General features: G+C 43.0%; 1 protein-coding gene across 1 annotated transcript in view; it reads right to left on the bottom strand.

Annotated features, from left to right (window-relative positions):
- LOC126281908 (uncharacterized) overlaps positions 1 to 24,488 on the bottom strand; it is a 1,469,616-nt gene that overhangs the window by 144,111 nt on the left and 1,301,017 nt on the right. Inside the window, exon 4 of the mRNA XM_049981233.1 lies at positions 4,070 to 4,144. Within this exon, the coding sequence (XP_049837190.1) occupies positions 4,070 to 4,144 (75 nt within the window). The remainder of the gene's footprint in view (positions 1 to 4,069; positions 4,145 to 24,488) is intronic.

Below are 24,488 nucleotides of genomic sequence, written 5' to 3' on the forward strand. Positions count from 1 at the left end.
GAGAACTGTGGTACGGACGGCGAATGGTCGACATAGGTTTATTGGGAGAATTTTAGGAAAGAGAGGTTCACCAGTAATGGAGACCGCACATAGAACGCTGGTGCGATCTACGCTTGAGTACTGCTCGAGTGTTTGGGATCCGTACCAGGTCGGACTGAAGGAAGACATCAAAGCAAGTCAGACACAGGCTGCTATATTTGTTATCGGTAGGTTCGAACAATACCTACGTGCTACTGAGACGCTCCAGGAACTCAAATGGAAATCCTGGGATGGAGGCAACGTTCTTTTCGAGAAACACTGCTACATACATTGCGCATAAGGACCACGAAGATAAGGTATGAGAAATTAGGGCTCATATGGGGGCATACAGACAGTCGTTTTTCCCTCGGTCTGCGAGTGGAACAGGAAAGGATGGTGGTGGTGGTGGTTAGTGTTTAACGTCCCGTCGACAACGAGGTCATTAGAGACGGAGCGCAGGCTCGGGTTAGGGAAAGATTGGGAAGGAAATTGGCCGTGCCCTTTCAAAGGAACCATCCCGGCATTCGCCTGAAACGATTTAGGGAAATCACGGAAAATCTAAATCAGCATGGCCGGAGACGGGATTGAACCGTCGTCCTCCCGGATGCGAGTCCAGTGTGCTAACAGGAAAGGAAATTACAAGTAGTTATAGAGCGTACCCTCCGCCACGCATCCTGCGGTGGCTTCCGGAGTATTCGTCTTGGTGTAGACGTGGATGAGAAGACTAAATATAAATACATGAAAAGCGCTGTAACTGACAGCTGAGAATTATCTGTCTAGAACTGTATATTAACTATTTTTTCTTTCGGATTTCTTTGTTTTCAGAAAAGCAAACTCATTGGTTATGCCACTGATATCAAGTTAGCAGCTGTGTCGTATTCTGTAGACATGATAGCTCAATTTGACATCCTGTTTTCAGTCTTATTCAACCCTACATTTCAGTTTTTAGTTCTGGGTAAACTTAAGTGAAATGTTGCCGTCACTGGCACTGTCATAAATGTTCTGCAAGCCATTTGGATTTTTGGATAAGTATCTCTTAGCGCATACTGTGAAAAATGTTCACATTTCGTAATGTGAAGCCGTGTCAGTGCTCTTCAGTAGCTCTTTCATCTGGAGCTTGAAAGCAGATATTTCTTTAACTAGCTGCTTGTAACGATATCTTACTGCATCCGGCACCGAAATCATCTGCACATTTTAAAGACAAATACAGAGCTTTCATTTAAGACGTTCCCTGACACCTGGTACAGTGATATATACGGGAGACCTGTTTACCACTTCGTTTGTCATTCTGTCAAATACTCTGATGCTCTCTATCTAAAAACAGTATCGTTCCAGCCATCAGCCGGCATAAAGCGAAAGCCTTCGGTCCATCGGCATATTTGCATATTTGCTTAAGCTTCCGCTGTCTGAACACTGAGACCCTTAACACCACAGCCAAGTAGCATAAAAACTCCGTTGGTGAGTATGAGTGAGTTGTACAAGCGGTAAACGTGTCGCCACATAAACCATGTTGGCAATATACAATGGTACGCAGTACTTAAGGACGAAAGTAACTTTCGCGTGATGTGCTACTGCCAAGTATTAGTAAAAGATCTGACGCTGTTCAGGACCATTACATGCTCTACCAGGCGTGGCCAACAAGACAATACGAACAGTACTAGTGAACTCTCGAGACCGTTCTGCCTGTTACAAAGAACTGAAACTACAAGTAATCATTTACACCCGCTAGCGATTTGTATGTATACGAAGGTACGTAGATATTAATTTTCTTTGTATTAGTGCACACTATATTTTCACTGTTGACAGTCAGACTACAGCTGCTACATGTCGCCCTTTGCGTCTCATGGTGGTGGGTGCTGTGCCCAAAGGTCCATAATAATCTGCACTGTAAGGACCGCAAGTTGTTAGGTGTACCTCTATTAGAGCTAACATTCAGGCGAATGAAATGTGCTGCAACGTACTCCGCTAATCTGACTGCATAAATATAAGAATAAAGGGCACCATATTTTTAAAGTCACAATTTTTTTATAATTTTACAGAATAACGGCTTCATCGTACCATTCCTGTTGTAGTTCCTCGGTGTCTGCTGCATTACTTTTCTGCGGCTAACCACCCCTTTACAATAATTTATGACTGTATGTAGCTATGTAGTCTGAGACCAAAATCAGCAGCTTGCTTTCTTGGATAACTCTAGCTGTCTCGAGCAAAGCGTATTATTTCGCAGTTTTTAAATTGCGTTCTTTATGAGGTTGGAAACGTGATAGGGTACGAGTGGCCCTGTTATTTACCTTGACAGGTGGTCCATTAATCGCAGTAATTCATCCACTTTTGACAAACTTCTTCTGGTCTTTCTAGTCCCATTATTTGTAACGGAGAAGCAGAACAAGATACTTCGTTGGAGCTGTGTAATGGGGAGTAATTGAACGTAAACAAAAAAGTCACGAGAATAAGAGACATAGCATGCAATTTCATGTCACCATGACATATGTTACACACAGTTGTTCAATTACGTATTCGAAGCAGCCAGCCGAGTACAGAAACGCAATTAAGCGCAAAACCAATTTAATGAAATCGGAAGTAATGTAACACAAAAGATTTCATCCGCTGTCTTAAATTCTTGGATAAATATTAAATACCAGAAAGTAATGTGCCTTAAAGGGTATAAACAATTGTATTACGGTATAAACAACTGCATTTCATGGAATGTACTATAGCTACCTGCTTAGCTACTGATATAGATTTTATGGCAATATAATTTTAGCTCTCAACTGCAAAAAGCGTTCTTCTTAATTTAAGAGGTGTTCCTTGGCGCTGTTATTCTGAAAATATTTTGCTCTGAAGCTCTTTTGTTTGCTTAACGTTTTTCTCCGCATCTACCAAGAAGTGCGATATTGTGTTTACAATGCGTCTCATTTACAGAAGACAGCTTCTTCGACGGTTAGTTTTTCTTGCGCAGTCAAAGGGCCAGTCCACAAATATATTATTCTTTTAAGACTGGGTGTGTTCTCAAAAGAGTGAACAGTGGAACTGTTAATGTCTGAATAGTCCTTAAATTCGAAAAATAGTAAAAAACGTAGTCTTACGTTTAAATTAATTTTTAAAATTTATATTCGTTTCTGTTTTTAAACCTCTTACCGGGTAACTTTGTAGCGAATTCAATTCTTGGAAGCTGTCGGAAGGAAAACTGAACAGCTTCCTTAATTTTACCCAAGACCATACAAAAAAAATTTCAGTTACCTTTTTTTGTGTTATATATTACAGATCTGTATATCCTAAATCACCACTATGAAATTTCGTTATGTTCATGTGCAAACAGAGACAATCTCAAACGGGAGTGCAACATTTGATCAAAGGTCGTGTTGTATAAAGTTTCTCATTGGTCCTGGGTGCTTTGAAAGTTATTAATCGTAATCAAGGAGTTCTTCTTCATGTAGTAAAACTACTTACGTCATTGCACATTGCTATACAGGGCAACACTCCCCCACTACCATATTCAGGTTCGACCTGTTATTGGTGGAAAGCGCAGCGTGCAACTTCATTTCGACAATACGGTTATGGCAGTGAAATACTTGCGGAAAATCTTCGCCTTTGACAGATACCAGAAGATTCCGGTAGTAGTCTTATACAAATGATGACTCCCCGAATATACTGAAGCAGCCGTGTGCTGTCTAAAATGTCTTCAATCAAAACAAGTTTACCTACCGAGGATTTTTGTCCGACATTTGTCGGCTATAAACTTCATTTTTTCCATACTCCTGCACATATTATGCAATAATCATCAAATTTAAAAACGCTGCCGAAAGGTATTTATGATATGTTGTAGCTAATTATAGCTGTAAGTCCGGAGTTAAAAGGTATATCGAAAATATTTCACTACTGAAAACCCTACATGCTCATGAAATGGTAGGACGGAAATAATATGAAAAGATGTAGTCAAAAGACTCATAGCAATAAAGTAGCGAAAGCCTATTGCAACAGCAATGCCTTTGCAGAAGTTATTGCAATAACACCTAAAGTGTAAAAAAAACGTATATGTCACGCTTCTTCTCACCTGTGTGCGTACCCGGCTTCCACGTCCATCCAGTGTCTGATGAATACGGAGAATCGCCTTGATTTTGATTTGGTTCTGTAACAGAAATGAAATGGCAGCTTTAAGAGCGATCCCTTAGAGCAATTATTGGTGATCATAAATTAGAGCGAGCATTCCTGTGGGGGAAAAAAAGACTTCAATTTATACAACGCAAATGCTTAAAACAGCCTGAAAACTCTTAAATGCGTAATTCTTATGCATAATGAAATTAAGCTACTTGTAAGAAACAATGAGTTACCACAACGACAGTTAAAATAATTTGAACAACTTTTTAATTTTTTCTGTAGCAGTTGTGACAACGCGCCATTTCCAGCCTCGTAGCCGAATGCAAACGATTTCACTTAAATACGGTATGTTAACAGGGGTATTAAGGGGAGTAAGTGTACGTATATACTTAGGTGCGAAGTGCCATTAGAAATATCTCGTGTGAATGGTTGGAAGTGAGAAGTTGTTCATGTGGGTGACTTTTTTCCACCTATGGCAGAAGATTTTTAGAAAACCATTGCTGATCACTTCAACATAAGGTTGCTAAAAGCTTAGTTTGCTAGTTACAAGTTTCGTTCATCGTCAGTAGGATGTATCAGAATAAACTGGAACAAATTATTTTACACTCTAATACAGTTCAGATTGGCTACATGATGTCATTTACAAATCAGTGTAAACAACAATAAAGCCATTTAGCTTAGTCACAGTAGTAAACCGATTCATGTAAGTTAAATGTTACTAAATAACAAATCTTCTACAGAATAACACCGTAAGATACTACCGTATGAAAATAAGCAAAGTGCGTCTATACACTGATTTGTTACTCTACGACACTTGTAATTACTTGAAAAGAAAATGTGAGAGAATATATTTGTTTAGGAAACTCCATAAAGTATTTTTTAACCTCATGAATGGAGCCACTCAAAAAAGTTTTTGCCCCAGTTACTAAACCGGGTATTTGTGCTAAGATTATCAGCGGTGTTGCATTATTGTAGCAAATTACAGGTTATAATCCGGAGCTAAATTTTAATCATTTAACACCTGGTATGTGATGAACAGTCCGCAGCTCGTGGTCGTGCGGTAGCGTTCTCGCTTCCCGCGCCCGGGTTCCCGGGTTCGATTCCCGGCGGGGTCAGGGATTTTCTCTGCCTCGTGATGACTGGGTGGTGTGTGGTGCCCTTAGGTTAGTTAGGTTTAAGTAGTTCGAAGTTCTAGGGGACTGATGACCATAGATGTTAAGTCCCATAGTGCTCAGAGTCATTTGAACCATGTGATGAACATCTCCAAGAGTCAAATTAATGTCGGATTGGTGCTTCCTAGTGTACACTTTAAGATCCCGTAAGTGTATTTTTGACATTGTTGTGTGACAAACGCATTGAGAATAAATACTGCTTTATTATCTAGCGTTTGTAGTATCCCTAAACTTCCTGGCAAGCAAAAACTGTGTGCCCCACCGAAACTCGAACCTGGGACTTTTGTCTTTCGCAAGTGAGTGCACACTTAGCTGCAGATTTCAAATACATTCTGGAAATTATTTCCAGTATCCTGTTCAAGAAATATGCTCTTGATTAACTTTGGTGGACTAGTGTATGCAAGCATAGTGTAAGAACACATATTCTTCTTTTGGATCAATAGCATAATTCACATATCGGTTTTATTCCATCAGATAGTGAATCGAAGTGGCGCGTTACAAGTTACTCATTAATTTTTCTAGCCTTCTGCTACATATATACATTTGCTTTGCGTACGTGCCTGCTAGTTACAAGGCCGGTTCATTCCCTAGCGCTCTGATTTCTCTACAACTATTGTAGGTACTCCATGTAAGATCGAGCAGTAGTTAAATAATTTTTGAGCCGGCCGCGGTGACCGAACGGTTATAGGCACTTCAATTTGGAACTGCACGACTGCTACGGTCGCAGGTTCGAATCCTGCCTCGGACATGGATGTGTGTGATGTCCTTAAGTTAGTTAGGTTTAAGTAGTTCTACGTTCTAGGGGACTGATGACCTCAGATGTTAAGTCCCATAGTGCTCAGAGCCATTTGAACCATAAATAATTTGTAACATCTACAGGAAAAGTGAGGACTGTGGTTTTCCGAAAGTACTGTAGATGCACCATGCTGTTTCCTCCCGTTATTAATTTTCACCATTCAATAGTGGTGAATATTTATGAACAATACATGTTAAAACTTAAGTTCGTATTCTGACACCCCAGAAGGAAGAAAATATTGATTTAATCAAATTCGGTTTTTAGGAAATTATAATTCTCTCAAAAAATTCGTTGACCTTCTGCAAACCTTCAAGCATATAAAGAGAAAGCATTCGTTGAGTTGTTGTTAGAAAGCCATGACCGAAATTTTTCTATGTGTAGTATTCGAGGTCGCTTCCCAGAAACAATTAGGCCATTCTACACTTCCTTCAATCGAGTTGATTGGTTAACATTTCTCACTTGTAAAACAGAAAATTCAACAGTAATTTTTGAAGAAGTTAGTAGCCTGTAATCTAGTAACTCATTAAGAATCTAAGCTTTCAAAGTATCGACACGGAAAGCTATAGTCATTGTAGTGACACATGGGCATTAAGTACAAAAAAACAGCTAAGGTTGATCAGTGAGCAATAAAAATATACACGATCGGAATCATTATGAAAGACACGAAAATAAACGCGGGCCGGAGTGTCACAGGTTCGAATCCTGCCTCCGGCATGGATGTGTGTGTGATGTCCTTAGGTTAGTTAGGTTTAAGTAGTTCGAAGTTCTAGGGGACTGATGACCTCAGAAGTTAAGTCCTATAGTGCTCAGAGCCATTTGAACTACTTTGAACCACGACAATAAACCAATGAGCTATTGAATAGAAAGGAGTTGGTGTAGTATTTACATGTCTGTTGACAGTAAAATGGAAGTAGGGGGATCATGTAACCAGGTGAATTGATGGTAGGTAGACCAAGTAAGTACTTTGCTGAAATCTAAGAGCTCTGAATACACTTAAAAGAGTACCTTGTTGATGTTGAAGAGACAGCTTTAGGTAGAACGAGGGAGCAACATGGCGGCGCCTATGTGAAACACTCTCAGCCACATTGACTTCCGTTTATCCTTGGCTGCAATGAAAATGTAGCTAGATTTTGATGCACTTTGCCAGACACACACAGTATTATTAATTCAAGAGTTCCTATCGATTATATGGCCATAGCACCACTCATTTCGATCTTTCGGTCATCATTTGATGTCTTGTTTGCCAATGTCTATTAAAAAGACGTGTATACTTTCTGAAACGATAACACACACACACACACACACACACACACACACACACACACACACACACACACACACACACACACACCAACATACCCACGAATTCTGCAGAAGTAGCTGTCAAGGCTTTGGTTTAAAGAGCCTACAAAGTCCATTCAAATTCTGAATAATCCAGCCAAGAAACGAAGAAAATTAGTAAGATACATTTAAATAATAAATGAAGCCAAGGTACATTAAAAATGCAGGTAAAAGAAACTAGCACCTGACAGCTTTGAGGAAAAATAACATAAATAAATACTGAAGCACGCAATATCCAAAAAAATATTATCAGATCAAATCCGAAAACTCATCAGAACAGCGAACATCGCAATCACTTTCAGCAGTAACAATAATCTTTACAAGAGAACATCGAGCAGACACACAACAAATCTCATCAGTCTCAAGCGCATAAGATTAATTCCGCGCAATACTTTTATGTAGGACGTCTGAGAGAAAATTCAAAATGCTGCTCTCAGGCCATGTTAACGGCTTCAGGCAAGATAAAGTGCACAGTTCCGCAAAAGCGACATTTAAACCACAAGCCATCGAGAATCGCTAAACACCCTCAAGGAACTCCACACTTTTTAAACACAGAAAGGATACTACATCGGATGGAGGAACAATAAATATACACTGGGGTGACCATAGTCATGGAATACCTCTTAATAGCGTGCCACGCCTCCCTTTGGCCGACATAGAGCAGCAGCTTGATGTCGTGCACTCAACGACTTGTTGGTAGGCCCCTGCAGAAGTACTAATTCACGCTGTTCTACTGCAGGCCATAATGACAAAAATATGGCCGGTGCAAATTTTTGTGTCTGCCCCGATAGCTGAGTGGTCAGCGTGACGGATTGTCGTCCTACGGGCCCGGGCTCGATTCGCGGCTGGGTCGGGGATTTTCTCCGATCAGGGACTGGCTGTTGTGCTGTCTCCATCATCATTTCATCACCATCCGGAGCGCAGGTCGCCCAATGTGGCGTCGAATGTAATAAGACCTACAGCCAGGTGGCCGGACCTGCCCCGCAAGGGACCTCCCGGCCAATTTTTCCATTACACGGGTCCATGTTCATTAATTTAATAGAAAATATTTAATTAATTCCCAGACATAATATTACGTCAATCTAAACACAGTGTTATCACAATTATTAATGAACTAATTAATATAATAACACTGAGAAATACAGTAAATTTAGTTTTCATTTATGTAAATACCTAATTAATATCATAGCCCTAGAAACTAACAGCAAATTTTAAAACTTCCCTTTTCTCCACAGAAACTGCGACACTTTATTTTCTTTGATGATCATACTCAGTAACAGTCCCATGTTATTTCTCAGGATAACTGAACTGGAATGCAACCACATTTTTTTTTTTTTTTTACATGCAATCTTCAGTAAACGCAAATCCCCTGGTTTTGGGTCATCGAAGTTTTCACCATTGTTACTGAATCTTCCTTTTCAACCCATTCATCCGACGAAATTTCAATGGAATGCTGTTTGCCTTCATTACTATCACTGGAACCTTGGGACGCTGAGTGTTTTTTTCTTTTTTTTTTTTTTTTTTTTTGTATTCGTGACTTTCCTTTCACTTTGCTTCTCAGCTGACACAGTACAGAAGATTTCTTCATTTGATTCAGATTTCTATCTTCAGTACTGGTACTGGCAACACTATTTCCTTCAACACTATTCCCTTGTTCCATTTCAATTTTTCTTTTCATGGCAAGACAACAATGGTTTTCGAGACAAAACGTAACCACTGGAGCTGTTCTGCCTTGTCAGATGCCTGGTCGACTCTGTACTGGAAATTTAAATTTGTGACTAGTTTCAATAACATGGAAAAAAATTTACTGTAATATTTTTTTGAGCTAAAATGAAATAGAAATACAATGATTTTGTATATCAGTAGAGCTTAAAAATTTTATTATTTTTACGGTTTGTGACAACGCGTTATAAATCATACACACAATACGTTCCGGGGCATCTTGCAAGGTCGAAAAGGAGATAAAATTTGTTCAATTCCATCATTGCGGCTGATACAGCAACCAGTGTCAGATTTGAGATAAAAATACAATCTTGTTTGCGGAGGTTTTATTTTTAAATTTTCGATGAGGCGTTTCGCTTGTGGTAAGCATCATCAGATTATATAAACTGGTCACGTCGCACACCGTCCATAAAAACAGTTACACGATGCGAATGCAAAGGAAAAACATGATTACGACATCTAAAAGCTGAAAATCCCCAGTGCCTGTCAAGTGGGTTGCCCCATGCGTAAAGGACATCGCACAGGTTAGGAACAGATGGGCAGCAGAACTTCATGGAGCGAGAGCTTATGTATGAGAGGTCCCGTTGACAGACGTAGAATTCTATGTCATTGAAATTACAAAACAAAATCATCCGCAGTCAAGACTCTATTTTTATCTCACAGAGGAAATGTTATAAGTCAGCTAAAAACCAGCAGCGATGACTTTTAGCTTATTGTGTTGGTATAAACAAGTGAATTTACGAACTGTAGACAGTGATCGAATCTACAACAACTCCTGCCCCCTCCAGGACGTCTCTAGATAGTTCTACGGTGCAAAGTGTTTTCACAGGAACGTGTCTATTTCAATTGTTTATGTTTACTGAAACTGTTACTCGGTGGAGGGTGGAAGATATCAGTAATACGGATGACCGATTTTGTAATAGCCAGTGACCACAACTCTTCTAGCGTAAAAAAAGGATCAATCAGAGAAAGAGCTTAAGGTTAACGGTGGTGTTGCTGGCCGTTTATTCAATAAAATACTTAAAGTGTTACTCAAAATCGAATGTGTTCTGAGTGGCGGTGAAGAAAAATGTAGCACTGAATATTAATTCTGCAGACTTTATTTTGTAGCTAGAGTGCAGTTGTAAGTACAAATTTGATTTTATGTGAAAATTCACTGTCTACGGAGATACTATAATTTTTGGGATGCTAAATTCGGTTCTCTAACTGTTTAAAAAACTGAATGAAACATTGTGAATTTCTATGCTACTTTGGTAAGTTAAATACTGCTTTATTTAGAGCAAAAAATTAACAAGGAGTATTTAAACGACGCTTAAATAACTGCACAAATAAATTCTATGTTGTTGTTGTTGTTGTTGTTGTTGTTATTGTGGTCTTCAGTCCTGAGACTGGTTTGATGCAGCTCTCCATCTGCTCTATCCTGTGCAAGCTTTTTCATCTCCCAGTACCTACTGCAACCTACATTCTTCTGAATCTGCTTGGTGTATTCATCTCTTGGTCTCCCTCTACGATTTTTACCCTCTACGCCGCCCTCCAGTATTAAATTGGTGATCCCTTGATGCCCCAGAACATGTCCTACCAACCGATCCCATCTTCTAGTCAAATTGTACCACGAACTTCTCTTCTCCCCAATCCTATTCAATAATTCCTCATTAGTTATATGGTCTACCCATCTAATCTTCAGAATTCTTTTGTATCACCACATTTCGAAAGCTTCTATTCTCTTCTTGTCTAAACTAAATTTTACGTAACCTAAATAAAAATTTTCAAATGGTTCTCGTCTTAAATCTCGATTTAACCAAAGGGGATTCAGAGACCACACCTCATACTACACATTACAGGAAGGTCACATTGTGAGTTACGGGCTAGCACAGTTACTTACAAATAATCTTTGTAATCAGGCAAAAACTTTGTACGTATCCTATACGTCTCTTTTCAAATAATCGCAACGAATACCTGACGATAACTTAACACTTTACCTATGCAACAAGATTCCAAGTATATTTATGTTTTCCTCTTTAGCTAGCACATGATTAAGAAATTTTCTGCTGTTTATATTTAATCACAAATTAGCGTTGTCCTCTTTTCTATTTCTCTTAATTCTGATGGTGACCATTAGGGCCGAAACCAGCTCACTGTAGTACTCCTGCCAAGTGTGATCAACACATATGTGACTATTTTGCTTCCGTGGGGATCCACAGCCTCGACGTGTTAGTAAAAGGATACATTGAGCGTTGTAGGCTGAACTATCCTTTACCAAAATCTTGCTTTTAGCTGATTTCGGCTGTGAGCCATTATCAAGCACATTTACTATGTCTTGTATTACATACCGTGCGTCCATCGTAACATACTCTGAGTGCTGCAGCCTGACACTCAGTTGTTACGATGGGGTACTACTTCTAGTTTTATGTATGTCACGCTAAACAATGTAAATTGCACGATATGTAATACTTGACGTAGTAAATGTGCTCGATAATGGCTCACGGCTGAAATAAGCTAATCTCGCGATTTTAGTAAAGCGCAATACAGCCTAGAACGGACAATGCATTCTTTTATTAAACATTGTGAATGAAAGAGCCCATACGTTTACACTAACAATATTGTGGACTTCCTCCCAACACATCCCACTTTATACAATGCTCCCGTAACAGAGTGAGGAGAACAGTCAGCGTTAGGGTAAGCCAGCAAGAAAACACAGCTCCGCCGCTGCGGATGATGCCGCCGGCGAGAGGCAAATCGCATTACGACGTCGAACGAGCGGCTGGACCCAGCGGCCACCTCGTGGCGGCCGATAAATATCAATATCACGGCGACGCAGGCCTACTCGCACGTACTCCAGTTCAAATTATATTACACTCCGCATTTCCATAATGTTCCGCCCTGTTCGCAGTCAGCAAATCTACAGAGAAGCTCCTACTAGCACCTCATCCTAATATTTCTCGCCCTCACACTCATCACTCTCTCTGTCTCCCCCACTCTTTCTTCGCTCCACATCTCTCTCTCTCTCTCTCCCTCTCTCTCTCTCTCTCTGCTGCTGCTGCTCCGAAATGCTCTCTTCTCACCCTTACGGAGCATCCGCAGCCGCCGTCTTCGCCAAATATACGACACTGTGTCGTAAAAATAAGCGTGGAGGAGAAGGGTGGTGGGGGTATGGATGGTGGGAGGGGGGGGGGGGGCAGCCCGTTGCTGCAACTTGGCCATTGCTCAAGCTTACAAAGTCAACAAGATTGCTGCCCAGAACTGCTTCCTACGCCCTGCCCCCACGCGAGGAGCATTTCCCTATTCCTCCGTCCTAGGCCTGACCCGAACTCCTGTGCTCTAAAAGGAATGATAGGCTGTTAGCGCCCTCGTAAAACTTTTTACCTCCTCCTTTTTTTCCCCTTTTGGACGCTTCCAGACTTGTTTTTCCCCCTTCAGCGAAACCTTTCCGGTCCTAAGTCGCGAGCACTTTTATTACGAAAGGATTTTTTTCCCCTCCTTGCGCTTTAATTTACTCACTCCTCGGGAGACCAATCTGCTTTTATTACTTCAGCGCTGAATAAAGGCGATAGGCTCGCAGCGCTTTCAATTAAAATTATTATTTCCTTATGAGCACCCAGTTGTCTTTTTTCGGAGTCTTACAAAGGCTTTGTTTTTAAGCCAGACGCATATTACGTTATACTTCTGTCACACATTTGTAGCGAACTATGTAACGGTCCAATTACATACGCTTTTATCCATCCTACAGCATTAATTTAATATGAAAAAAAAGAAATATATATTAACAACAATTTTTTGACTGATGGGAGAACAGGTACTAGAATTTCTCAAAAATCTGTTGCATACTGCTGCTGGCGAAGAAGATTCGTGGAGCACCTGGAAGACATGTACATATGGCGGTGATAGAGAATACTGGCCAAAGAACAAGAGGCACCACATCCAGAAACATCTGTTTGTCTTTCCCAAAAATTAATACTATTAGAGCATGTAACACCTCAGTCTTTCGATTTTATCCATTCTAAAATGACTTGTTAAAGGGGGTAGGACGTTAGACGGGCCGACTTGGAGCAGGAGAGGCACCACAGGACATTTTAATTTCCAATGTCCATATTTTTACAAATACATTCATAAAACTTTGCCAGCATGACCAGAAACTCATAGCAGTGATAGTTCAAAAAAGTAACAGAATAATTTTTTTTAACATGCGAAATTTCATCATTTTTTCACTTATTATTGGCTACATTTGTTGCTATAGGTACACTTTTCTTCATAAGTAAGAGATTCTTCGCTGGATTTTGCACAGCATGCAAACCATACTTAAGGGTGTATGAAACTCTAGAATTTATTTAATTTATGAAAAACTGAATGAGTTGTTACATTTTAAATTTCATGTTTAGAAAAAACTCAAATTTTATAGTTAATTATCTCAATTTTTACCACAGTTTTTTCTAGATTTGGAAAATTATAGAGTTTCATACACCTCTAAGTATGGTTTGTATGCTGTGCAAGATTCATTGAAGAATCTCTGTTACTTATGAAGAAAAGTGTACCTATAGCAACAAATGCAGCCAACAGTAAGTGAAAAAGTGATGAAATTTCACATGTTAAAAAAAAATATTCTGTTACTTTTTTGAACTTCCACTGCTATGAGTATGAATCCTGAATCCTTTGTGGTCGCGCTGGCAAAGTTTTATGAATTTATTTGTAAAAGTATAGACAGTGGAAATTAAAATGTCCTGTTGTGCCTCTCCTGCTCCAAGTCGGCCCGTCTGACGTTCTGCTCCCCTTAATGCCCGCACCAGGCTAGAGCTCTTGCTTTTATTACTGACTAGAGAATCTATAAGTGCTTTTCAACTGCTAAAGATGTATCGGAATTGGAAATATTTCCTCATTTCCTTTCCTTCTTCTCTCTACCCTCTTTCTCGTCCTCCCACTCTTTGTCCATCTCTTCTTCCATCCCACTCTCTCTGTGCATCACCTCCTCCCTTTAACCGCCCCCTCACGCTACCTGTCCATCTCTTTCTGCCCCCTCTCAATGTCTGCTTCCTCCGACCTCTCTGTCCATTTCCTCTTCGCTCATCTCTCTCACACTGGGCCTTGTTTATTGTTATTGCAAACAAAATCCTTTATGGGAACTGAAGTCACTTCTTCAGTGGATAAATCCGTTGGGATCATTCGTATATGGGGTGTGAGAGATACATTTGAAGCTGTTGGATCTATGAAAATAATAGTTGCTATGACAGTACGGGCCATAGTATTAATCTGCGAACGGGTAGCATTACAAGGTTTCCGATTCCTCAAGGATTCAGATTCCACAGTAGGCTGACCACCCATAAATACAATTTTATTTTTTTTCTGTAATACCGACGGCGAGGAAGAAAACAAACGTGTATATACCATATTTGTTGAAAATTATGTGTGAGGAAAAAGAATATACACAGGAGAAACGATTTAATACATAGTTTACATTCCTTGCTCTCATAGTTAAAACTCACTACGAGAAAGAAATCGAAAACGCACATTTTTACAGCACAGTACAGCATTTTCTTTCCCGCAGTCAATTATAACAAAAAACGTGTACTTTACCGGTTTAAATATTTCAGGCTATTCCAGTTTAATTGTGTATTATCGGGTAATAATAAGATGTATATTGTACAAGTACCCTTCGAGTTTTTAGTAACAATGGGTTATCTTAAAATAGTAGCATTCATACACATTATTCAAGCTGCTGAGGAAATTGGTTTTGTTTGCCGCAGTACCTGTAATATTAGTGGAATAATACTTCATGTTCTTCATTCAGTGAGAGATGGTTAATTTTATAGAGTGAACTGATGTGTAAATTAGTTCATTTTATTTCCAGTCACTTTCTGTAATTTGCAGTTTGAAACCGCTGCGCGAAGATGCAACAGTTATAGGAATAGCTCTTATTAATTCAATTGTTCCGTTAGCGGTAAGGCAACAGAGCATCGGAACGCTTTTAATGGAGTCAGATGGTAATCTGGGGCCCCAGTTATGACTAACATAGTTTTCCCTGGGTATCTTTAACTAAGCCCCTTAATGTTGAGGTTCACCCGAGCCAAATAATATAAAAACAAAGTTTTTGTTAGGCTATAGCGCTCGGGATTCTACGCTATCTAAATACGTACAAGTAGGAGCCGCCGCTCTCTCTTTGAGTCTCTCTCTCCCTCTCTCTCTCTCTCTCTCTCTCTCTCTCTCTCTCTCTCTTTTTCTAGGAACCGCCGCATTTTAGAACAGATGGTATAACAAAGATGTGCAGATGCGGATTTTCTTCTTTTTAAATGAATGAAACTGTATTACTATTCATTTGTTTTATTTATTCACAATTATAATAAAATATTTAATTCTCAGAAATATTTCATAAAATCATCCTGTGGTAACATCTCGACAAAGCAACCTGTGCTAATGCAAATCAGCTAATATGACATTAAGGTCGGAGGAAACTGAAAGTAAATTGCCCAAGTAATGACTGATCATCGTGAAATCAGTTAGTAAAGGATAGACTGCTGAAGGAAACACTCAGAATTACGGAAAAGAGTACTTCACATCTACTGTGGAATTTGGAAGCAATCATCTGATGACTAGCAAGATAAATCATTACAGTGAAGCTTTAAGATGTTAAAGATGTGACCAGATATGACTCTCCCTGCATCTGATGCAGACACAGCTCGGTCTTACCACACTGTAGCTGCTTGTGGCATAAGCGCTGCACCCTCACTCTGCATTGGCACCAGCGTCCTTCCTTTTAAGATGACGTCGTAAGTTGAAGAGATGCAGAGGAGAACTACGATGCGACCAGGAGGCAAGAATAGTCAGATGAATTGTCTGGTTACTGTGGGATAGCATCCGTCAAAGAAGCCTCGCTTTATGGCGTTTTTCGTTACGAGCTAGCTCTGACTGGATGGACTCTTAATTCTTATGAGCCCTGACCACTAAAAAGACGTCTCTGAGAGAACAAGCCCCCTTCCTTAGATTATGCTTAACTTGGTTAACAAGTTAAATTCTTCCTAACAGTTTCCTCGGCAAAAAGTCGTTTCTCCCTCTTCTTGTCTCTTTCTTCAGCCAGTAGTAGAGCTTCCTTTCGGCATTACAATGCCCTCAGTCACCGTGGGAAATTTTCTTCATATGAAACAACGCCTATTTTTCTTATATTCATAAACAAATTTTTGTGTAAGAGGTGCGCATTCAGCGGCTTCCCACAGTTTTCAAAGACTCGGGGCTTTCTCTTCACCTGCCGGGTATTGCTTTCTGGTGTCCGGCCCAAAAGCCATTTCTACGTTTGCTTTCTGCTAGGGTTCCTCCTCACTCGATCTCATAAAACATTTTCGCAAGTGGTTGCAATAGGAGGCGCTCTCTGTTGCGGAATTCGCACGGCGGCGCCGTTGGCGTCAGGGAAGAGCCTGGTGAAGCTGGCACCCTATTTTTCTCAGATCCTTATGGTCTCTTCACGAGGTATACGTAGGAGCGAGCAATATACTGCTTGACTCTTCGGTGAAGGTATGTTCTCGAAACTTTAACAAAAGCCCGTACCGAGCTACTCAGCGTCTCTCCTGCTGAGTCTTTCACTGGAGTTTATCTATCATCTCCGTAACGCTTTCGCAGTTACTAAATGATCATGTAACGAAGCGCGCTGCTCTCCGTTGGATCTGGTCTCTCTCTTCTATCAACCCTACCTGGTATGGAGCCCACACTGCTGAGCAGTATTCAAGCAGTGGGCGAACAAGCGTACTGTAACCTACTTCGTTTTCGGATTGCATTTCCTTAGGATTCTTCCAATGAATCTCAGTCTGGCATCTGCTTTACCGACTATCAACTTTATATGATCATTACATTTTAAATCACTCCTAATGCGTACTCCCAGATAATTTATGAAATTAATTGCTTCCAGTTGCTGAGCTGCTATTTTGTAGCTAAATGATAAGCGATCTATCTTTCTATGTATTCACAGCACATTACACTAGTCTACATTGAGATTCAATTGCCATTCCCTGCACCATGGAGCAATTCGCTGCAGATCCTCCTGCATTTCCATTGTTACAACCTCTCGATACACCACAACCCCAATCTGCAAAAAGCCTCAGTGAACTTCCGATGACATCCAGCAGGTCATTTATGAATATTGTGAATAGCAACGGTCCTATGACACTCCCCTGCGGCATACCTGAATTCACTCTTACTTCGAAAGACTTCTCTCCACTGAGAATGACATGCTGCGTTCTGTAACCTAGGAACTCTTCAATCCAATCACACAATTGGTCTGATAGTCCACATGCTCTTATTTTGTTCATTAAACGACTGTGGGGAACATTCGGAAGTCAAGAAACACTGTATCTACCTGTGAACCCGTGTCTATGGCCCCGGAGTCTCGTGGACGAATAGCGCGAGCTGGGTTTCACACGACCGTCTTTTTCGAAACCCATGCTACAGGGTAGATTTCTAGTCTCCAGAAAAGTCATTATACTCGAACATAATACGTGTTCCAAAATTCTACAACTGATCGACGTTAGAGATATAGGTCTATAGTTCTGCACATCTGTTCGACGTCCTTTCTTGAAAACGGGGATGACCTGTGCCCTTTTCCATTCCTTTGGAACGCTACGCTCTTCTAGAGACCTACGGTACACCGCTGCAAGAAGGGGGGCAAGTTCCTTCGCGTACTCTGTGTAAAATCTAGCTGGTAACCTATCAGGTCCAGCGGCCTTTCCTCTTTTGAGCGATTTTAATTGTTTCTCTATCCCTCTGTCGTCTATTTCGATATCTACCATTTTGTCATCTGTACGACAATCTAGAGAAGGAACTACAGTGCAGTCTTCCTCTGTGAAACAGCTTTGGAAAAAGACATTTAGTATTTCGGCCATTAGTCTGTCATCCTCTGTTTCAGTATCATTTTGGTCACAGAGTGTCTGGCCATTTTGTTTTGATCCACCTACTGTTTTGACATAAGACCAAAATTTCTTAGAATTTTCTGCGAAGTCAGTACATTACGCGTGGTAATTGGCCAAATACTCGATAAAGATAAAGAAAGCTTCATCGGAGATTCCGTATCAACCTCCTCCTGGTTGCTGTCCAGAAAATTTCTTAAGTAAGTCGCCAAAGTACGCCTGAAACTGACAGTGTGTAAATAAGCCACCCGACATTAATTCTGGGTGTGAGACCTACGGTTGTGTGATTTTGTAACGCAGGGACTTTGCCAAGTACATAACGCACTTGGTGAGGCCACAACATCTGTCCTGACCCGTCTCCACCACTAAGGAAGAGAGAGGAAAAGAAATAATCCATTACCTCTGACCAGAGATTCGGCTCCCAACGAAATTCCGAGTAAACTGATACCGAACAGAGACCAGTCGGTCAAGTAATTAACTAGTCGTCAATCTTAATTACGCAGTTAGTGCTATTAAACTAATTTTCCCATGTCCGCAGACACTAACGAGGTATTGTCTGCATAGATGATCATCGATTCAAAGGGACAGGTTAATTCTGACATCATCGTTTACGTAAAATAGGAAACGCTTAAGACGGCGAAATCTAGCTTCGTTCCCTGGCCGTGACATTGGATCGGCGTTGAGGCTACGCGGTGGCGGAGACATACAAAGTCTCCCGCTTTCTGGGAATCCGTTAATTTTGGCCAACCCAACTTGAATGTACTAACTTGGCCGCTCCAGTAGACCAGAACGGCAGAACTGTTAGGTGGCTACAAGGCCGTTTTGTATACTGCGGAGGCGCACAGTAATTCAGAGATCAGTCGAGTGCATGCCACGTCGTGTTGCGGCTCTTCTGTGTGTTCGTGGGGCCCTTACGCTATATAAAGCAGGTATACCAGTTTCTTTGGCTCTTCAGTGTATAAACTGTGCTATAACCAAGCACAGTTTATTATTTGTTATGATGACGACGAACGAGTCGTTGCCAGTGGTGACTGGTGGCCAATGCTAAATAGAAACATACAAATCACAGCAGGTTTGTCAATAACGTCAATAAGGTGCTATCTGCATGGTCTGGGTCTACAACGACTAAAATAATTAGAAGCCGTTGGTAAAAAATAATATATATTGTACTTAACTGGTTGTACAGCGTTCTTCTTGGCTGAATACGTATAATTATAAAAAATAGCTATTAAGGCCTCACTTAGGCCTTGTTAGAGGTTGCTTCCCATCAGCTGAAGGCTATGCTACTTTGCTACTAGACGTCCAGAGCAAGAGTGGACAAGTCCTGGATATAAACTTGATACAAGCCGCCGATCGGCATTTGGGGCGTTGGTCGCGACTCGCGGGTCCAACGATGCCAATACGGACCGCGGTTGATAACAGCAACCCCTAACAAGTGTGGTATCGAACGTTGATACCACATAATTGTCCAAGTAAATTTTATTTTTATGTGACACCAGTGACAAACTGATGGTGTCATTATCTGTCATCATGATTTTGTGTTCAATTCATAGAGTTAATATCTGTCGTCACGATTTTAAGTTTACCTAATATAATGGTGTAAATTCTTTTGAGAACTTTGTGATGGTTCGCCGACCGAAACTCGTTGGTAAGTGAAGTACTGTATCAGCAGTTTGAGGTGGTAATCATGATATTTTTTAAGCTCATAGAAAATGTGGGGGACTGCTTGCAACAGCGACACAGCAACCAAGAAACCCACCTCTTGGTAGCTATTGGGTACCTAATCTTAAATGAGAGACTTCATCCTGATACGGTGTGCATGCAGAACTGTGAGACGTCTTCCCTAGCGAAAGTGAGGCTATAATCAGTACACAGTATGAACATGATGTCTCATGGAGTTGTCTGATTTTTAGTTCAGTGCCCTTACGCAATTACACTCCTGGAAATGGAAAAAACAACACATTGACACCGGTGTGTCAGACCCACCGTACTTGCTCCGGACACTGCGAGAGAGCTGTACAAGCAATGATCACACGCACGGCACAGCGGACACACCAGGAACCGCGGTGTTGGCCGTCGAATGGCGCTAGCTGCGCAGCATTTGTGCACCGCCGCCGTCAGTGTCAGCCACTTTGCCGTGGCATACGGAGCTCCATCGCAGTCTTTAACACTGGTAGCATGCCGCGACAGCGTGGACGTGAACCGTATGTGCAGTTGACGGACTTAGAGCGAGGGCGTATAGTGGGCATGCGGGAGGCCGGGTGGACGTACCGCCGAATTGCTCAACACGTGGGGCGTGAGGTCTCCACAGTACATCGATGTTGTCGCCAGTGGTCGGCGGAAGGTGCACGTGCCCGTCTACCTGGGACCGGACCGCAGCGACGCACGGATGCACGCCAAGACCGTAGGATCCTACGCAGTGCCGTAGGGGACCGCACCGCCACTTCCCAGCAAATTAGGGACACTGTTGCTCCTGGGGTATCGGCGAGGACCATTCGCAACCGTCTCCATGAAGCTGGGCCACGGTCCCGCACACCGTTAGGCCGTCTTCCGCTCATGCCCCAACATCGTGCAGCCCGCCTCCAGTGGTGTCGCGACAGGCGTGAATGGAGGAACGAATGGAGACGTGTCGTCTTCAGCGATGAGAGTCGCTTCTGCCTTGGTGCCAATGATGGTCGTATGCGTGTTTGGCGCCGTGCAGGTGAGCGCCACAATCAGGACTGCATACGACCGAGGCACACAGGGCCAACACCCGGCATCATGGTGTGGGGAGCGATCTCCTACACTGGCCGTACACCTCTGGTGATCGTCGAGAGGACACTGAATAGTGCACGGTACATCCAAACCGTCATCGAACCCATCGTTCTACCATTCCTAGACCGGCAAGGGAACTTGCTGTTCCAACAGGACAATGCACGTCCGCATGTATCCCGTGCCACCCAACGTGCTCTAGAAGGTGTAAGTCAACTACCCTGGCCAGCAAGATCTCCGGATCTGTCCCCCATTGAGCATGTTTGGGACTGGATGAAGCGTCGTCTCACGCGGTCTGCACGTCCAGCACGAACGCTGCTCCAACTGAGGCGCCAGGTGGAAATGGCATGGCAAGCCGTTCCACAGGACTACATCCAGCATCTCTACGATCGTCTCCATGGGAGAATAGCAGCCTGCATTACTGCGAAAGGTGGAATACACTGTACTAGTGCCGACATTGTGCATGCTCTGTTGCCTGTATCTATGTGCCTGTGGTTCTGTCAGTGTGATCATGTGATGTATCGGACCCCAGGAATGTGTCAATAAAGTTTCCCCTTCCTGGGACAATGAATTCACGGTGTTCTTATTTCAATTTCCAGGAGTGTAGTTTTACAGTAATTAGGTGCTGACTGTACTTTATTTCAGTTTTGCTGCAATTCAGCTTCAGCTTCGTCGCACCTGCTCCGTCAAAATTTGCAGAATCTTCTCTGGTCCCGAAGTAAACAAAATAATGTCACTGAGCCGTGGTAAAAATTGCTGTTTTGAAGAGCGCGCCGCAGCGCGTAGTGTGAATCAGTCGCCCTCCGTTTCTGGCGCTGGCACCGCTGTGGCAATCGGAGCTTTGTGACTCCCTCTAGTAGACACGTGCATTTAAGGGGCGCCAGTCGGTCAGTCTGGGTCAGTCTCTCGTCCCCAGCTTGCTAGTCTGTCTCTCGTCCGCATTTGTTAGGCAGTTAGTGTCTGTCGTTCGGATCAACCTTTAAAGCCGTCAAAATGAGTCTTTCCACTCCGCCAGTAAGAGAACTCAGCGAGTGGTCGCCCGGTCGGCGCTTAGTTCCTTCATCTGAGTCTGCTCGTTAGGCCGCCAGTCTGCTCGAGTTTGCTCAGGCAAAGGTCATTGGTGGTTGGATCGATCGGTGAGTCGGTCGTGCACTGAGACAAATGTCCGTATAGAGCGGCGACGCATGTGAGGTCGCCACGTGATTCCATTGGGCCGCGGCATGTAGCGAGGGGTAGTGGCTTCGCGGTCGACAGGAGAGCCAACCCACGAAATCAGTCTGGCCGGTGCGAGCTGAGACGCCGTGAGACGGGAGATCGGTGCGCCTTCCTGCGGACGGTTCGGGAGAGAGATTTAGGGGTACTCCGCCAGGTCTTCTAGAGAAATCGCAGTTTATTAGAAGTTAAGTAATTGGTGATATCTTGTTTGATTTATTGTTAAATTGTACTTGTTTTATTGGTGAGGTCACCAGCCGTTTTGCTTTGGGGTCGTCCGACCATTCTTCGCCCCCAGGGGTTCAGCATTCATTTGCTGGGTACGGGCTTGGCGACCGCGGGGTTCCTGAGCTGGGGACTCGTAAGCGTCGCCAGTCCCCTGTCACCGTAAGCTCTGGGCATGCTTCAACGACCATAGTGCGGCGCGGCGGTGGAATGTTGTGTGTCTCAGGGAGTGGAGATCTTGGCTTGGCCGCCCGGATCGCGAGGATGGAATAAACCTCTATAAACAACCCCTCAATCTCAAGGTGTGCTGCGCGCTGATGAGATGCATGGCTGTTGAGGTGGAACAGTCGTTAGCGGGCAACCTCTGGGGAACCTGCCGCACCTCAGTTGTATAAGGCTTACCTAGAACGCGGGGCTCTGTCTAGGTGGACTCTTAGTTCCCTAGCTGCTCGTGGGACCGAGATGGATCCCTCGAACTTTTCTTCTTCTCCTCCCAGTGGAAACGGTGGGCAGCTGGTAGGTTCTAACACCCAATCTAACAAGAGGGCTCGTGTAGCCAGTCCTCCTGATTCAGGTAGTCGTAACAGAACGCATGCTGCTTCGCCGAATGTGTTTCTTGTAATTAAAAGAAAAGATGGGAGTTTCGCAAAAGTTTCACCGTTTTATATCCAGAAGGGCTTAGAAGGCATTGCTAGCACTCTAAAATCTGTAAAGCGCTTGCGAAATGGCACCTTGTTGGTTGAAACATCTAGCTTCCAGCAAGCCCAGAACCTTCAGAAGGCGCAATTTCTTGGGGAGTTTGCGATAGAGACTGAATTTCACAACACCTTGAACTACAGCAAGGGTGTTGTGACTTGCAGAGATGTCGTTGACATTCCCCAAGACGAACTGAAGGCTGAATGGTCCCGGGAAGGAATTGTCGACGTGCAACACATTATGAAACGGGTGGATGGTACTCTCGTAAAGACTGACTCGTTTATCCTTACATTTAACACCACCAAATTCCCAGAGCATGTGAAGGCCGGTTTCCTTCGTCTCAGTGTGCGGCCTTATTACCCCAACCCAATGCGATGTTTTAAATGCCAACACTTTGGACACACTACTCTCGGCTGTAGAGGGGAAGCCACTTGCTGGAAATGCGGTAAAGCCGCCCATGAGGGAGTTGGCTGCTCCTCTCCTCCCAAGTGTGTCAACTACTCTGGGGATCACCCTGTGTGGAGCAGGGACTGCAGAGTTTTCCTTGAGGAACGGAAGATACAGGAACTGAAAACTACAAAACGCCTCTCGTATGGTGAGGCGAAGAAAATTTACAAGTCCATGCAGCCGCCCACGTTCGCTGCTTCCTTTTCTTCCGTTCTCAAACAGCCAGTGTTGAAATCCGATGCCACTACACAAACGGAGACACAAACGGAGGTTTCTACTGTCAGCACTAGCACCTGCGTTTGTCAATGTACGTGTGCTGCTGCCGTTCCTGTGAAGCCTGCTGGTCCCCCCCGGCCTTCTGACCAGGCCGTGGTGGCTGACGTCATGGAACTTCCTGCCCCTTCCCGGATCCAGTCTTGTGCATTGCCCAGCGCTGCTACACCGCCTACTGCTTCTGAGGTTTTGGCACCAATGCCGCCTCAGGCCAGAAAATCGAAGCCAAAGACAAAGGTGAAGACTCGCCCGCTGCAGGAGACCGACATTCTACAGTCTGCTGATGTGGATGTCATTCTCTCTTACGTGTTTCTCGACTCCTCTTCAGAGGCGATGGAGGTTGATGTCAGACTGGGGCACTCATCTCGCCCCATAACTGAGCCTCCGTCTGTTGTGGGCTCTCCTCCCCGACAGAAAGTGAGAATGAAGGTACTCCCACCCTGATAGATGGCTCCCATTATACAGTGGAACATGAATGGATTCCGGACACATGTGGAGGAACTGCACCTCCTAGCACGGCAACGCCCCCTGTGCTTGTGTTTACAGGAAACGCATTTCAAACCATCTGATGCTCCTGTACTAAGGGGCTATACGTCATATCGCAAAGACCTGACTGGAGAAAGGGCCAAAAGCGGAGTCGCTGTGTTTGTCAATAATGACCACCACTCCTCTGCTCTCCCCCTGGATACTGACCTGCAAGCAGTTGCAGTTGAAATTTATTCACCTCGGAGGCTTACCGTTTGCTCCCTTTGTTTACCCCCTCTGGATGCAATGACCTTAGACGCTCTCACGGATCTTATCGACCAACTCCCCGCCCATTTCTCCTCCTGGGAGACTTCAATGCCCATAATGTCATGTGGG

The sequence above is a fragment of the Schistocerca gregaria genome, chromosome 7, assembly GCF_023897955.1.
Source record: "Schistocerca gregaria isolate iqSchGreg1 chromosome 7, iqSchGreg1.2, whole genome shotgun sequence".
Classification (NCBI taxonomy): Eukaryota; Metazoa; Arthropoda; class Insecta; order Orthoptera; family Acrididae; genus Schistocerca; species Schistocerca gregaria.